Source organism: Harpia harpyja, chromosome W (assembly GCF_026419915.1).
Source record: "Harpia harpyja isolate bHarHar1 chromosome W, bHarHar1 primary haplotype, whole genome shotgun sequence".
Taxonomy (NCBI): Eukaryota; Metazoa; Chordata; class Aves; order Accipitriformes; family Accipitridae; genus Harpia; species Harpia harpyja.
The window spans coordinates 31,842,064-31,858,664 of NC_068968.1; the positions used below are offsets into that span (position 1 = coordinate 31,842,064).

Consider the following 16,601-nt stretch of genomic DNA (forward strand, 5'->3'; position numbering starts at 1 on the left):
AGCAATGAACAAATTTACTCCATAAGGTAGCCTGAAAATTTTCAAAAGCCGTCTTCAAGATGTTCTGGCTGAGGCTTCCCAAAAGCAGGAAAATGTGGTCTTTGCCATAGATGGTAGGTAATATTTAGCATGGGATAAAGCACTGAGCAGGGCAAAAAGAGGTGTTTTGGAGAAAGAAAAGGTAAGCTGATGTAGCAGCATTGTGAAGTCTTGCATACAATTTGGAATAGATCCTCCTTTATTATGTGAAAGAGTAAGTAAGTAAGTGGAACATATAGCTCCTCAGTAGAGGGACTGGAGAAGGAACTAATGCAGACAGTGGACTTTATGGTCAAACTAAGACGGATTTCTAAAGTAGGAAGCTAATGTGCAAGAATGGTGCGAGACTGTAGTAGAATAAGAATTGTCACAATCCTTCAAATTTTATCTCAATATGAAACACAAAAAGCACCAGAGAAAGGATTTGGTTCAAATCGAATTTGGAAATTAAAGTATATTTCTCAGATTTCAGACAGGAATTAAAAAACCAAACAAAGCATTTATGGTGTGGGAAGTAGAGCTGAGAGATGAGTTAGGAATGGCAAATAACTTTTTCTTTGATAGCTGTTCTTAATTCCACTTCTTTTCTGCTTCACAGATACAAAGTCACCAACAAAAGCAAAGCAGGTATTTGTCCTTTTGGTTTTAAAAATACTTGGGCTATATAGGCTTGTAACTTAAGAAAAAACAGTAATTGACATGACTAGAAGCACTAGTAAATGTCACTGTGAGATGCGCTGCCATTGACTACTCTGTAACGTGAAAGGTTTTTGTTGCTTATTTAAGAAATGTGCTTCAGGAACATCACTTTTAGACTTAACTTTTCTCTGTAATAGCAGCCAGCACCCTCAGTGAGAAAAGGAAGGGAGGATGTGTGTGTGTGTATGCGCACACGTGTGCCGGGAAGATACTCCACTTTTCTCGTGTGTAATGCAGGATCTTGGCTCTTGGACTCCCTACCTCTTCAAACTGTAGAGAAGATGATCTAGAAAGGTTCTCTGTTTCCAAAACACATAATTAAAGGTTATACCCGGTTACATCTTACTGGAGACCCCCACCTGTGAGAATCTCAGCAGGTTTAGGCAATTAAATAAGTTTTTTACACTTTTTTATTTAGTATCATGATATCTTGGAGTGCAAGTATCTTGTAGACCTGCTGGTGGCTGGAAAGTGGATGAGGGTGCAATGCATTGGTTCATTCCTTCTCTGAGTGGAGAGGTGGGTTTTTCAGGGAGCTCAGGCAGAAGCTGATGGAGAGGAAAGATGGTAGCCATTAAGAATTACATGACTGGACTATGTATGAATGGAAGTATTTAAGATCACTAGTGCTAAACCTATTGTCAGCTTCTGCTTTTTCACTAAATCTTGTTTGTTTTCACTGAAGCATAGATTACAAGGGGGCAGATTCTTATTGTCAGGCATGTTTAATATCTTTGTGTTAATAGAGATGTAGTCTTTGCATAGGGAAAAAAAAAAGATAAGGCACTGCATGAGCTGCTAAAGTTGATATTAATGTGGGGTTTTGGTTGTTTTTTTTTCATAAAACAACTTGCTTGGACTTTACTAACCAAACTAACAAACCTACCTTTTCTGGCTGGTGAAACTTTCAGCATGATCAAGGCTCTAAATTAAGTTCAGAAAGAAGTGTAACTCCAAAAAAACGCAAAGCCCCACCTCCTCCTATCAGTCCTATTAAGGTAAAGAAAACATCAATTTTGAGATGCTTTTAGGGGGTGAAAAGCATTTTGAGCAATGTTAATGATGTGGGCTGGATTTGCTCTATCACTGTTATTTTATATGCCTGTCTTACCGTGAGTGCTTTTCCTGACATTAGGATGACACCATGAAAGCATACGTTGGTTAGGTTAACTAAGAAAATTGCTTGACATATAGCATGATCTAAGATACAACTGTACAAGTTTTACTGTACAATTGCTTTTTCCATCTAAAGTTGAAGGTTTCCTGGTTTTGCCAACTTCCATAAGTAAATGATTATGTATATTTTAAATATACATATATATGTACACATTATTATATGCATATATACATATGAAAGTAAAATACTTAAATAGATTTATATAGTGTAAAAATGCAGTTTAACAGTTAGATTTAATGTTAAACAGGAACATTACCTGTATAGCAGCTATACTGCATATGCAATACTGACTCAGAAGAGCACTGAAGAATTAGATCTGCTCTTTGAAACTAACCTAGAGTTGTGACTTGTGTTAGTGCAGGGAAAAGTACTCTTTTATGTGTGTGTATATATGGGCACATGTTAGAGAGGTAGTTGTATGTATACATACATATTTATATAAAGTCTTTTACAGCTTAGTGATTTGTCTTCTCCATACTCATCAACTTCAACTCCCATGAATGGAAAAGGGCAGGCTTTCTTTGCTGACCAAGTGTGCGAGGTATCAAAGTTTTCTGTTCTTATTAAGCTTAGGGAAGGAAAGTACAATACCTTAATAATCTAGTTTGCTGACTGCAGAGTCTCCTGTGAATTAATTAGCTGAGTTTTAGGAACAGAAAGGAATCCAAATCTGTTTCAATGTAATTTATAAAGCAAGTGTGGATTTCTTTAATGTTTACTGAATATGTAAATAGAATTAGTCATAAATTAGTAAGTATTTAGGAATATGGTTATGAAAGTATTAATGCTGTGAGAGCTCATTACCTAATACCAGTGAAGTGCATGGCATTGTGCAATGCAAAAAGTAGAGCCCCTTTCACCAAATACATCAGGGAAATGTGTGCGTGTGTGTTCTGTCTGATCTTTACCTTATGGTAATGAAGATTTTTTTTTTTTTTAAACATCACAATATATTGCAATTATTTATCACAGGGGCTGCAGCCTTCCAAACTATCTATGAGATAGTTGCCCATGTTTCATTAACATTTAATGAGAATTGGGCAATGGAACTTGAATGCCTTTAGTGGACTTTGAAATACTGGCCACATGCTGCAATTAAACAAGACCCCAGAAATAAAAGAAACCCACTTTGCCAGGCTTTATTCGGCAAGATCTATACTTCTCTTTGGTGAACTGTCCAACTTTACATCCACTTTCTGTGAAAGTGTTTTCTTTTGGTGTCTCAGCAGGAAGAATTCAGCTCCTTGCATCGAAATAATAAAGACAGACTGAGTGACAGCACACCAGGTATACAATAACACTTAATCCTTATTTTCATATTTGGTTAGGTGTTTTAGGTGGTGTGAAATGTTGAAATCTGTGCCTTTCTGCTTAGAATGTGAGACACAATAAGTATTGGCAGTAATGTTCTGTAATTTCACTAGCGGCTCCCCACCAAAACCTCCTGCTTCTATTGGGTGATCTAACACATTTTTTGGGAAACAGTTTCTAGGAACAGTTCACTTGCTCACTACGCTTAGTGGTCATGGGAACAAACTGTTTAATTTGAAAGGTTAGAATAACTAACTAGCTAGCAGTTCAGCTTTTTGAAAGCTTTTGAATCTTTTTTTTTCTCCAAAGGTGCTGATAGTTTACTGGATGTGAGTTCTGAAGCTGACCAGCAAGATCTACTTCTGTTGATGAAAGCAAAAATCACTTCTTTGACATTGCACAATAAGGAACTACAGGACAAATTACAGGTGGCATATTTTTGTGCTGTTCTAGCGCTCTGTTAATCTGCTAGCAGAACAAAGAGCTGCTTACCATTTTAGAGAGATGTGCTGTGAAGATGATTTAACGAACTTGTTGGTGGTAAGATCATGGAAACACTCAGCCCCAAAGGATTAAAACAGTGTTTTGATCTTCTCAATTTTCCAATAAATTACTGAATAACTTTGTTTATTATGATAAGCACATTCTAAAAGATCTTGCTAACAGTTGTATTAGCAGAATTTTAATTTACATAGCTGTCCTGGTTTTGGCTGGGATAGAGTTAATTGTCTTTCTAGTAGCTGGTATAGTGCTATGTTTTGGGTTCAGCATGAGAAGAATGTTGATAACACACTGATGTTTTCAGTTGTTGCTAAGTAATGTTTAGACTAAGTCAGTCAAGGATTTTTTAGCTTCTCATGCCCAGCCAGCGAGAAAGCTGGAGGGGCACAAGAAGTTGGGAGGGGACACAGCCAGGACAGCTGACCCAAGCTGGCCAACGGGGTATTCCATACCCTGTGACATCATGCCTAGTATATAAACTGGGGGGAGTTGGCCTGGGGGGATCGCTGCTTGGGAACTAACTGGGCATCGGTCAGTGAGTGGTGAGCAATTGTATTGTGCATCACTTGTTTTGTACATTCCAATCCTTTTATTATTACTATTGTCATTTGATTAGTGTTATCATTATCATTATTAGTTTCTTCCTTTCTGTTCTATTAAACTGTTCTTATCTCAACCCACGAGTTTTACTTTTTTTTCTGATTCTCTCCCCCATCCCACTGGGGGGGGGGGGGGGTGAGTGAGCGGCTGTGTGGTTCTTAGTTGCTGGCTGGGGTTAAACCATGACAATAGCTTTGATTATTAGCTTATGGAGATCAGCCTAGACTTTCAGAGGAGCTTGGCACTTACTGCCTTCTCTTGCTGTAGATGACTAAATGGGAGCAGCTGGGTTTTGAATTTTTCTAAAAACTTTCTTCCATGGTGCTTTAATTGTCTCTGTAGGATGTGGCAAAATTTCCTTGCTTACTCTATTCTAAAAAATATAATCATGTACTTCTTTTTATTGTGCAATTGTTCGGGTTTCTTTTTGCACAGGAAAGAACACCTAAAGAAGTGGATACAACCATAGAATCTTATCATTCAACCCAAACAGAGTTTGATCAAACAGCAGATAGACAAAGTGAGTTCTCAGCTCAGGAGCTGAAGTCTACATTAAATGCCATCCAAATTCAAGAAAAGTTGGCAAGCCCCAGTGAAGTAAAAATGAAGTACCTCCAGGAAGACTTAAAGGATGTGCAGAGGAAATTAGAGAATTCTGAAGCCAAAAGAAAGCACATAGAAGCTCAGGTCCAGTCTAGAGTCCCAGAAACAGATCATTTAAATAGCACAGACATTTCAGAAAATGGTTCTGGTCTTAACCTGAAGTTCCAAGAAACTCAAAACAGGTATGAGGAAGCTGTGAGAGAGGTTTTGAATGTACAAAGGCAAATGAAGCTGGGTCTTGTTTCCTCTGAAAGTGAAGAAAACAGTTCTGAGCTGAGTAGGTTGACGGTTACATGTGAAGAAGTTGAAATGCTTAAGCAAGAATTGAAGAGAGCATTGGAGGAAAGTGAAAGACAAAAAGATAAAGTGAGAGTGCTACAGAAAAAGTTTGAAGAAAGAGAGCAGAATGTGGCAAGCAAATTGTCTGTGGAGTGTGAGGAAATAAAGAATTCATATTGTTCAGTTATTGATAACATTAATCAAGAGAAAGCATTGTTGATTAAGAGGTACAAAGAAGGGCAAAAGGAAATTAAAAGGCTACAGGACAAGCTGACAAATCAGACACAGTTGGAATCTAATGCTGAAGCTGGAGAAATGAAAGATACAATGCACAGAATGATAGATGAGCTCAACAGACAACTTAATGAATTGTCTCAGTTGTACAAAGAAGCACAAACAGAACTTGAAGACTATAGGAAGAGAAAAACTCTAGATGATATAGCTTTGGACTACATTCCTAGAGATGAACATGAAAAACTGATGCAGGTAACAAATTCTTTGAAATACAAAGCAGAGAATGAGTTATCAGAAATGAAATCCCAGTACACAAAAGTATTAGATGAAGCAGAAGAACTAAAGCAACTGTTAGACACTCAGAAACAAAACTCTCTGCCAATTACTGAACACCATCAGGTGATGAATGCACTCAGAAATACTGTAAAGGAAATGGAGGAAGAAATAAATGAACTCAAAGGACTGCTTACCAACAAGGAAAGTGAAGTAAGAAACCTACAGAAGGAATTACTGGAAGAAAAAGCTGCAATTAATGAAGCAATGGTACCCAAGGCTACATATGAAAAGCTCCAGTTATCATTAGAGGGTGAAGTTAGTGTTTTGTCATCCAAACTGAAGGATGTAATCAAAGAGAAGGAAAACGTGTCCTTAGATGCTATGCAACTGAGAAATGAAGTTTTGCACTTGAAAGAAGAGAAAGAAGGTATGCATACTCTGCTTGAAGCAAAGGAACGGGAGGTGACTGGTCTTCACCACCAAAAGTACCATCAGGCTCAAGATGATCTTGAAATGAAAAGATATTCTGAAAGCTCATCAAAACTAGAAGAGGATAAAGATAAAAAGGTTAGTGACTCACTACAGTGGAGGGGGTAGTACATGAGTTCAGACTGCAAAACATGTTGGATGGTGCATGGGTGACCTAATAGACGATGTGTCAAGTGTCACAGAGTGGAGTAACTTCTGAGTGCATTTGCCCATCTAAAAATTCAGATATCAAAGTCAAAGAAGTTTTCAATATGTTTAACTTTACAGTTGGTTTTCCTCCTCTGTGGAGATATGCATGATCTTTCAATTTACCTATTTTAAGTTCTGCTTAGGTTGGGTTCACACTATTCAGGCAACTGAAGTCAAAGAAGTGAGATTTACAGCAGGAAGAGATTCCAAAGGAGACAAAAACAAAATATCAAAAAGGAACAAAAATTCACTATTCTGAGTTTACTATATCATCTCAACCTCAGCATGACTTGACTATGTTTACTCTGCAACTACCATATCTGTCACTACAAATTTCTTTATAAAAAGCTATGTATTTTGCTGGCTGTGAATAGCTGGCCTATGTTTGGTATGTTTCTGTCTTGTGTTCAGCAGCAGTGTCTCTAAAGGTGGTAAATGCAATCCTTGTTTGTAAATATTGCTGGCTTTCAGAACAAAGAATGCATTTTGAATTGACTGGGCTAGGAGGGGGGACAGAGAAGCACTGTAACCTTTTGCTTACATGATGTCTCTGTCCATTGAGTTTACATCTTGTTTTTCCCCAATTCTTAAATTTAAGTCACAAATACCGCCAAGATGAGACCCACGAGTATACAGTATACCTTGTAGCTTTTCATAAAAACCTATTTTTTGCCTCCCTAGATCAATGAAATGTCCAAGGAAGTTAGCAAATTAAAAGAAGCATTGAACAGCCTTTCTCAGCTTTCCTACTTAACCAGTGCCCCCAAAAGACAAAGCCAGCAGCTGGAGGTATTACAACAACAAGTGAAGCAGTTGCAAAACCAACTGACTGTAAGTGTGATAATTCATAAACCCACCATTATTCCCAGTTCTCCTAAGATGTGTGTGCCATTCTTGACTGTGCCTTATTTAAAATGGAGCACACTCAATGAGTACAAGAAAAGGAATTTTCATCCAGAAATTCTGTAATGGTCTGAAACATTTAGGAATCTGCAAGTCACAAATTGCTACTCAGAAATAGCCTAACTGAAGAAAGCTGTTTTCCCCAATATATTTCCTCAGATCAATAGTGGAGCAAAGTTCCTGTACTTGTAGTGGAATGTAGTGGCCAGACCTGCTGCTGAGACCCTGATTTGTGAAAAATATGGACAGTGTGCAGTGGATTTGTGTGTTTTCTCAGGAACATGTGGATTGATTCATCAGCTGAAGTCTTTTTGGTTTTTTTTAAGCTAAAATAAGTTTGACTTTTTGGAAGAAAATAGTCACTGAAGGCATGAAGTTTCAAATCAAGCAAGTCCATGTGTTTATAGGGAGCACAGTTTATTCTCTGAAATTCTGAAGTGCTTAAAGATTTTTAAGATTGTACTTGTTTGTGCATGAAAGGTCCAGTCTTCTAAGCTGGATTGAGCCATAATTGCCGTTTCCAAGAGCTTGCCTGTCCAAAAGAGCATTTTAATTCACTGCAGAGGGTGAAAAGAAGGTACTGTCCACCAGAGGCCTTTGAGAGCTCTAGAGTAACTCTGAAAAGAAAATTCCCAGCCTTAATGGCTTACCTGGTGTCTACTTTCCTACCCTCCCCAGCAGACAGACAGAAGAGTCAATATGTATATGAGCCAGGAAAATTCCCTTGCAGTGGGGAGAAATAAATAAGCAGACAGTTAAACACTGTGTCCTAGCAGTGTAAAGGCCTATGGCTGTTTATTATCCCAGTCTACCAAGTCCAAAAGGAACCTTCATCTCCCACTGCTCAAGGACCAGCAACGTAGTGTAAGGTGCAAAGATATGCAACACATTAGGAAAGCAGGTAGGATTTAAAACAGGACAGAAGCATTCTTTCCTTCCTGTAGGCTAGCTTTCCTAACAGCTTCATGTTTATTTGGAAAGATGGCTTCTGGGATGTGGCAGTCTGTGATCATGAAAAAGGAGGTTGGCTTTCCTTGTTTGAATGTATAGTAATTAGCTGAGGATTTCATGGGTTAAGACCTTTGTAAGCACCTCTTCTTCCCTGTGAAGACATTAGCTGACAGATGGGTCACTGACATCAGGGAAGAGCTCAGTTGCAGTTGAGGGTTGATTTGTCAGAATATTGTTGGCTTTCCTCAGTTATGGTTGCTGATAAGCTCAGAAGTAGAGTATGTGCTCATTCCACATCTTTGCAGCTCAGTGCTTTTTACAACTTATGTCATCTCACCAGCTTTTTTACTGGGATGGGTAGAATTACAGTATTTCTGTGGACTACACTTCCAAGCAAATTATGTTTTGAATGGCTAGTGGCACAGTACTGTCTGAGCTGGTTTTCCATGCATGTACAAGACTATGGTTTGTAATTCCCCAGAGTTCCCTAAATCTAGTTGGAGAGTTCTGAATTCAGCAGTTCTGAATGCTCCATGACTTTCTGCTTAACTATTTTCTAGGAAACAAAGAAACAACATCAGGAAATTGTCTCAGTTTACAGGATGCATCTTCTCTATGCTGTGCAGGTATGGTTGCATATTGTCAGTTACAGAGTGTTAGTATTTTAATGAAAGATGTTTCTTCTGCAGATCTAGTAAGAATTTTGCATGTTTTATCTAAGACATCCTACCCAAAAGGTATGACTGTTTAAGCACAAATTTAACACTGCTTCCTTTTGGGAAACTCATGTAATTACTATACCTCAAAAATAGTTTGTAAATCTTCTTAAGGAGTAGAGAGATGCTTGAATTCAATCATCTTTTTTTCTTTCTCCCCTTGTCTAGGGTCAAATGGATGAAGATGTCCAGAAAGTGCTTAAACAAATTTTATTGATGTGTAAAAGCCAATCATAGAAAAAGTAAAGAAAAAAGCCAAGGAAAACTCCCCATTTTTATTAATCCTGTTATGGGTGTTTATCTAGATTTGCCTTAACATAAGATTTAAAATCGGCAATTTGCTGCTTTTGTGTTATTGTGCTGTTTGTGAGGAGGATTTGTTTGTCTGTCTCTACCACTTCCCATGTGCATTTGTGTGTGCAGTAACTAAACACATGCTTACTTTTCATATCCAAAATGCAAGTATATTCTTCAGACTTTTTACTTAGGCCACTCCATGTCATGTTTACCCTGAAAGTACTTTCTGGTTTCCTCAAATAGAGGGAGGTTAATCTGGAGGAAACCACTCATGTTGCTTGGGTAAAGGTGAAATTCTCCATAAGGTCTTCTGTACTGTTTATAAGCTGCATCTTGTTACTGGGGAGTAATTTAGTTGCTTGATGTTGTAGCACTCAGATTCCTGACATTTTGCCATATGCGGTCTTTGGCAGAGCAGAAGTGAGCCTTGCAGCAGTGAGCAGAAGTAGATATTTATGGTGAGCCAGAACATCAAACAGCTACACTTCTTAATGTAATATTTAAGACTAACACACCGTAAGGTAGCTGTCCCAACCCATCCAATGCACTGAGTACACAAAAATCATACCATGCTTCATAGTTTCCTTAAACTGCCTGATAGTGGGATGAAACTATTTCAAAAGGTAAAATCATTAGTTTATTGAAGTTCTGTAAAAAGCAGTACAGAAAGATCTGTATAAACAACCCTTTATGATAGGTTTAGCTATCTATGCAAGTGTTGGCCATGAAGCTCAGGAACAAAACCAGAAGAACATATACTTTAGAAAAGGGATTCTAGTGAACACAGGATGTTTACAGTGAATGTCAATGCCTCATACTTCCTAACCTCACTTTTGTAAAGAACTTCTCTTCAGTATATTTTTATTGGCCCTCTAAGGATTTTTTTTGGTAACTAAACCATTTTTTCTATATAATGTTGCATTAAGCTTATTAACAAATATTTTTAGGTAATCATGCTTTAGAGAGTTTCTTTTTATACCCCCCAGTAATAGTGAAGCATAGTGAAGCGTTTTCAGTATGAAAAAGATATGTATGGAATAATAGACCAGTCTGTCAGTGTGGTCCAGAGCAGCAAAGTGTACAATGAAATTCAGCCTGCTGTTTCAGCAAATGTAGAAATGATAGGTAGAGAACAGCAAAAGGTATCAAAAGTTTCTACATGTTTGTTGTGGTTTCAGCCCAGCTGGTAACAAAGGACCACGCAGCTGCTCGCTCACTCCTCCCGCCCCCCCTCCGGTGGGATAGGGAGGAGAATCAGAAAGGAGAAGAGAAAAAAAAAAAACAACAAAAACGGAACCTCGAGGGTTGAGATAAGGACAATTTACTGGGACAACACAAAAAAAGAAGTTACAACAACAACAACGGTACTAATGAAAGAATATACACAACGAGTGATGCACAGTGCAACTGCTCACCACCCGGAACCCGACGCTCCGCCACTTCCCCCACCGAAAGTCGAGAAAGCACCCCCCCAGCCCGCTACCCATTTATATACTGAGCATGATGTCACATGGTATGGAATACTTCCTTGGCTAGTTCAGGTCAGCTGTCCCGGCTGTGCCCCCCCCAGACCTCCCAGGTTCCTGTAAAAATTAACTCTATCCCAGCTGAACCCAGGACATTATCCACCCCTTATTCTATACCATCTACATCATGCCCAGATCTTACATTTTTCCAATTAATCAGCACCACTTTCCTTGTCTTATATACATATATGTATATGGACACCCCCCACACACACACACACACAAATAGCATTCCCTTAGTCGATGGGCCATCCCTCCAATGTGTCCATCAATTTTATTTAGTCCATGACTTTGGGGCTCCATCTGTTGTAACAGTCCTTCAGGATAGGAGAGATGGTGCGAGGTGTTGCATGCTGCCTCTGGAGCTTGCGGCTGGTGTATTTGGTGCAACCCACACCCTTGGCCTGCAGGTCGAAGAGGTTGATCTTCAGGAAATCGCTGGGCACCAGTTCAAGTTCTATCACTGTTGTACTTGGCTCAGTTTCAAAGTCCATCCTTCAGTCACTTGGGTAATTCTTACTGAAATACCCTTGATATGGCATATAGACACTATAGATACAATGACATACATTGGCAGGTTATTTAGCAGTTAAATATCATACAGCCTAATTCACTGGCTATTCTCTCCCAAAATCAAATCTCCCTGAGGTACACATCGAACTTCCCCATCCTTCTGCATCACCCACCAGGTGTACCCAGGTCCTTGAGCAAAAACAACCCCTTGGATGGGTTTGTCTCTGCTTGAGGGGGGACTAATCCAGACTGTCTTCCCTAACATACTCCTCATGCGCACTACAGGGACTTTATCCCCTTCTACAGTATGTGGAAGTCTTGGTTGGGCGGGGCCAGCCCAATTGGCGGATCCTCTAGTATTAACTAACCAGGTGGCTTCTGTTAAATGTGTATCCCAATGTTTGAAAGTTCCACCCCCCCATTGCTCTCAATGTAGTCTTTAACAGTCCATTGTATCGTTCGATTTTTCCGGAGGCTGGTGCGTGATAAGGGATGTGATATACCCACTCAATGCCATGCTCTTTGGCCCAGGTGTCTATGAGGTTGTTTCGGAAGTGAGTCCCGTTGTCCGACTCGATTCTTTCTGGGGTGCCGTGTCGCCATAAAACTTTCTCTTCAAGGCCCAGGATAGTGTTCTGGGCAGTGGCGTGGGACACAGGATATGTTTCCAGCCATCCAGTGGTTGTTTCCACCATTGTAAGCACATGGCACTTGCCTCGGCGGGTCTGTGGGAGTGTGAGTGATATAGTCAATCTGCCAGGCCTCCCACTGTTTATATTTCAGCCATCGCCCTCCATACCACAGGGGTTTTAGCCGCCTGGCTTGCTTAATTGCAGCACATGTTTCATATTCATGGATAACCTGTGCGATAGTGTCCATGGTCAAGTCCACCCCTCGATCACGAGCCCATCTACATGTTGCATCTCTTCCCTGATGGCCTGAAGTATCATGGGCCCACTGAGCCATAAATAGCTCACCCTTATGTTGCCAATCCACCTGAGACACTTGGTGGCCTGATCCACCTGCTGGTTGTTTTGATGTTCTTCAGTGGCCCGACTCTTGGGTACATGAGCATCTACGTGACATACTTTTACCACTAGCTTCTCTATCTGAACAGCAATATCTTGCCACAGTGCGGCAGCCCAGATGGGTTTACCTCTGCGCTGCCAGTTGCTCTTCTGCCATTGCTGTAACCACCTCCACAGGGCATTTGCCACCATCCATGAGTCAGTATAGAGATAGAGCACTGGCCACTTCTCTCTTTCAGCAATGTCTAAGGCCAGCTGGATGGCTTTCAGCTCTGCAAACTGACTTGATTCACCTTCTCCTTCAGCAGTTTCTGTGACTTGTCGTGTAGGACTCCATACAGCAGCCTTCCACCTCCGATGCTTTCCCACAATGTGACAGGACCCATCAGTGAACAGGGCATATTGCCTCTCATTTTCTGGCAGTTTATTATACAGTGGGGCCTCTTCAGCATGTGTCACCTCCTCCTCTGGTGACATTCCAAAATCTTTGCCTTCTGGCCAGTCCATGATCACTTCTACAATTCCTGGGTGACTGGGGTTTCCTATGCGAGCTCGTTGTGTGATCAGTGCGGCCCACTTACTCCACGTGGCATCAGTTGCTTGATGTGTAGAGGAGACCCTCCCTTGAACATCCAGCCCAGCACTGGCAGTCGGGGTGCTAAGAGGAGCTGTGTTTCAGTACCAACCACTTCTGAGGCAGCTCAAACTCCTTCATATGCTGCCAATATCTCTTTTTCAGTTGGAGTATAGCGGGCCTCGGATCCTCTGTATCCCTGACTCCAAAACCCCAGGGGTCGGCCTTGGGTCTCCCCAGGTGCTTTCTGCCAGAGGCTCCAGGTAGGGCCATTCTCTCCAGCTGCAGTGTAGAGCACATTTTTAACATCTTATCCTGTCCAGACTGGCCCAAGGGCTACTGCATGAACAATATCTCCCGCTTAATTTGTTCAAAGGCTTGTCGTTGTTCAGGCCCCCATTTAAAATCATTCTTTTTCCGGGTAACTTGGTAGAGAGGACTTACAATTTGACTGTAATTTGGAATATGCATTCTCCAAAAGCCCACAACACCTAAGAAAGCCTGTGTTTCCTTTTTATTAGTCGGTGGGGACATAGCTGCTATTTTGTTGATCACATCCATAGGGATGTGACGACGCCCGTCTTGCCATTTTACTCCTAAGAACTGGATCTCCTGTGCAGGTCCCTTGACCTTACTTTCTTTTATGGCAAAACCAGCCTTCAAAAGGATTTGGATTATTTTCTTCCCTTTCTCAAAAACTTCTTCTGCCATGTTGCCCCATACGATGATGTCATCAATGTATTGCAGGTGTTCTGGAGCTTCACCTTTTTCCAGTGCAGCCTGGATCAGTCCATGGCAAATAGTGGGGCTGTGTTTCCACCCCTGGGGCAGGCGATTCCAGGTGTACTGGACACCCCTCCAAGTAAAGGCAAATTGTGGACGACACTCTGCTGCCAGAGGGATTGAGAAAAACGCATTAGCAATGTCCATTGTGGCATACCATTTGGCTGCCTTTGATTCCAGTTCATATTGAAGTTCTAACATATCTGGCACAGCAGCGCTCAGCGGTGGCGTGACTTCATTCAGCCCACGATAATATACTGTTAGTCTCCACTAACTAAAAACAACAAAAACAGAACCTCGAGGGTTGAGATAAGGACAATTTACTGGGACAACGCAAAAAAAGAAGTTACAACAACAACAACGGTAGTAATAAAAGAATATACACAACGAGTGATGCACAGTGCAACTGCTCACCACCTGGAACCCGACCCTCCGCCACTTCCCCCACCGAAAGCCGAGAGAGCACCCCCCAGCCCGCTACCCATTTATATACTGAGCATGATGTCACATGGTATGGAATAGCTCCTTGGCTAGTTCAGGTCAGCTGTCCCAGCTGTTTCCCCCCCAGACCTACCAGGTTCCTGTAAAAATTAACTCTATCCCAGCTGAACCCAGGACAGTGTTGTTTCTAGAGGCCGGGGCATCAGTAAAGCCTTTATCAGCACTTCTAAATTTAAAAGTCAAATAAAAATGCCTGATGTGATATAGTATGAAACTATGGAAAAATGTTTCTAAGCATACACTGCACTTGAGGGCACAACCATTCTAACTAGCTTGCAGCTTCACTATGGTATTTGTTTTATTCCTGTTAGTGGATATGTCTCTAATAAAGAAATCTCCAGAGCTATATAATCTATGAAGTTTATATAGAGTCATAATATGACAAGAGTCAGCAGTGCCTCAGGCTGACTGGACTCATAGTGCACTTAGATAATTCCTAACCCTGGTAAAACTAAAATGGATTTTAGAAACAAAATCAAAAATCACACCTTTGCATCAGTTAGACCTTGGTGTTACTTTTCTTGGGTGGTTTAACTAATGCCTGCTAATTTTGAACAGTATTTTATAGTTAGATGGTTTTAAAAATGCTCCAAAGAAATATATAAAGAATTTTGCTGCAGCACTTCAAAATGAACAACAGTATTTTAAGCATGCTAATGCTGCAAAGTATAAAACTTGATGAACCATTTTGTAGGTTGCCTGATGGATTTAGTCATGTACTTTGTTTTGGTTTGTATATTTATTACAATTATCTTTGTGGAATATTGAAAATTATACACTACAGCATAGCAAGTTTCTTCATATGTAATTTACAAGAAGTTTCCTTATGCAGCAAATAAACTATTTCCAATTTTTTCATCTTTGTTCTTTTTGTGCCTTCATTTACTTTTTGTATTGAGGGAAATCTCACTACACTGTTTTAACGTAGTGCAAATATGTTCTATATCTCATGTTTAGATAGCTGTCAGATGTACTGGGTTTTCCTCCCTGAAACTGCAACTTGATTATTAACTTTCTTGATCTGTCAGGTAGAACATAATCCACTCTGAACCCCGTGCAACCAGTTTTGCAAATTATGCCTTCTGATTCCTAAGTTCAGAGCCATTTCTCACATGGACATCCTGCTAGAGGTAATAGAGGTTTCCCATTTGCCGCTGGATGCATTCCAACTAAGATTAAAACTACCTTAGACCAGTAGCACAGATTGGTGGTCCCACACTTTTTCAAAACTGCAGTTCTCTATCACTTAGCACTTCACACACAGAGCTACAGTTAAAGTATATATATGTGTCTGTATATATGCGTATGGATATGTATACTTCTCTTTAACCTTAGCAATATTTACAGTCAGCCCCATTGTCTTTTTATCATCTCTCCCTCTCCTGAGTTTTATTTGAGAAACTAGTTTTTCAGTAACTTATTTGCTAATAATATATTCCTATATGAGGGCAGAACACACAAATGGCAGAAATTGCACCTCTTTTGGTTACATCCTGGGAGTCAAGTAGCTCTTTAGCCTCTTGTAGAAAATTTCTGTAAACTACTCAGTACTGGGTTTCCTTTGAAGAAGGCTGCTGACAAACTGGTATGCAGAATCTGTGCATGGTGAGATCACCTGGCAGGACAGATCACATCTGGTTTAATGGCTTTTGTGCCATCACAGGCAATGGGCCTGCTGCCTAGTATCTCCCATCTGAATTACCATTTGTTTTCCTTTCCTGCCTGCCTGCCTCAGGTCCTGAATGCTGTTGTGGTTTAACCTGGCAGGCAGCTAAACACCACACAGCTGTTCGCTCACTCCCCGCCAGTGGGATGGGGAGTGAATCAGAAAAAAGGTAAAACTCGTGGGTTGAGATAAAGACAGTTTAATAGGACAGAAAAGGAAGGGAAAATAATAATAATGATAAAAGAATATACAAAACAAGTTATGCACAATGCAATTGCTCACAACCCGCTGACCAATGCCCAGCCAGTCCCTGAGCAGTGAGCCACCACCCCCCGGCCAACTCCCCCCAGTTTATATACTAGGCATGATGTCACATGGTATGGAATACCCCTTTAACCAGTTTGGGTCAGCTGTCCTGGCTGTGTCCCCTCCCAACTTCTTGTGCCCCTCCAGCCTTCTTGCTGGCTGGGCATGAGAAGCTGAAAAATCCTTGAATTAGTGGAAACACTACTTAGCAACAACTGAAAACATGTGTGTTATCAACATTCTTCTCATACCAAATGCAAAACATAGCACTATACCAGCTACTAGGAAGACAATTAACTCTATCCCAGCTGAAACTAGGACAAGTAGTCAGGGATAATATTAATAATTCCTAATGAGACCACAATAATAATTTTTTTTCACTAAAGAAATTGAGACAGTAAGCCAAAAGGAAATTCACCTATACTCGATACTTAAGTTTG

The 16,601-nt window shown here is 40.4% G+C and overlaps 1 protein-coding gene across 1 annotated transcript in view; it reads left to right on the forward strand.

The window, feature by feature from the left end:
• LOC128136158 (ankycorbin-like) overlaps positions 1-10,704 on the forward strand; it is a 58,150-nt gene extending 47,446 nt beyond the window's left edge. The window contains exons 7-15 of the mRNA XM_052775331.1: positions 638-666; positions 1,650-1,736; positions 2,370-2,456; positions 3,142-3,202; positions 3,536-3,654; positions 4,763-6,286; positions 7,079-7,228; positions 8,812-8,877; positions 9,136-10,704. Coding sequence (XP_052631291.1) covers positions 638-666; positions 1,650-1,736; positions 2,370-2,456; positions 3,142-3,202; positions 3,536-3,654; positions 4,763-6,286; positions 7,079-7,228; positions 8,812-8,877; positions 9,136-9,204 — 2,192 coding nt within the window. The 3' untranslated portion in view covers positions 9,205-10,704. The remainder of the gene's footprint in view (positions 1-637; positions 667-1,649; positions 1,737-2,369; positions 2,457-3,141; positions 3,203-3,535; positions 3,655-4,762; positions 6,287-7,078; positions 7,229-8,811; positions 8,878-9,135) is intronic.
• The last annotated feature ends 5,897 nt before the right edge of the window (positions 10,705-16,601 follow it).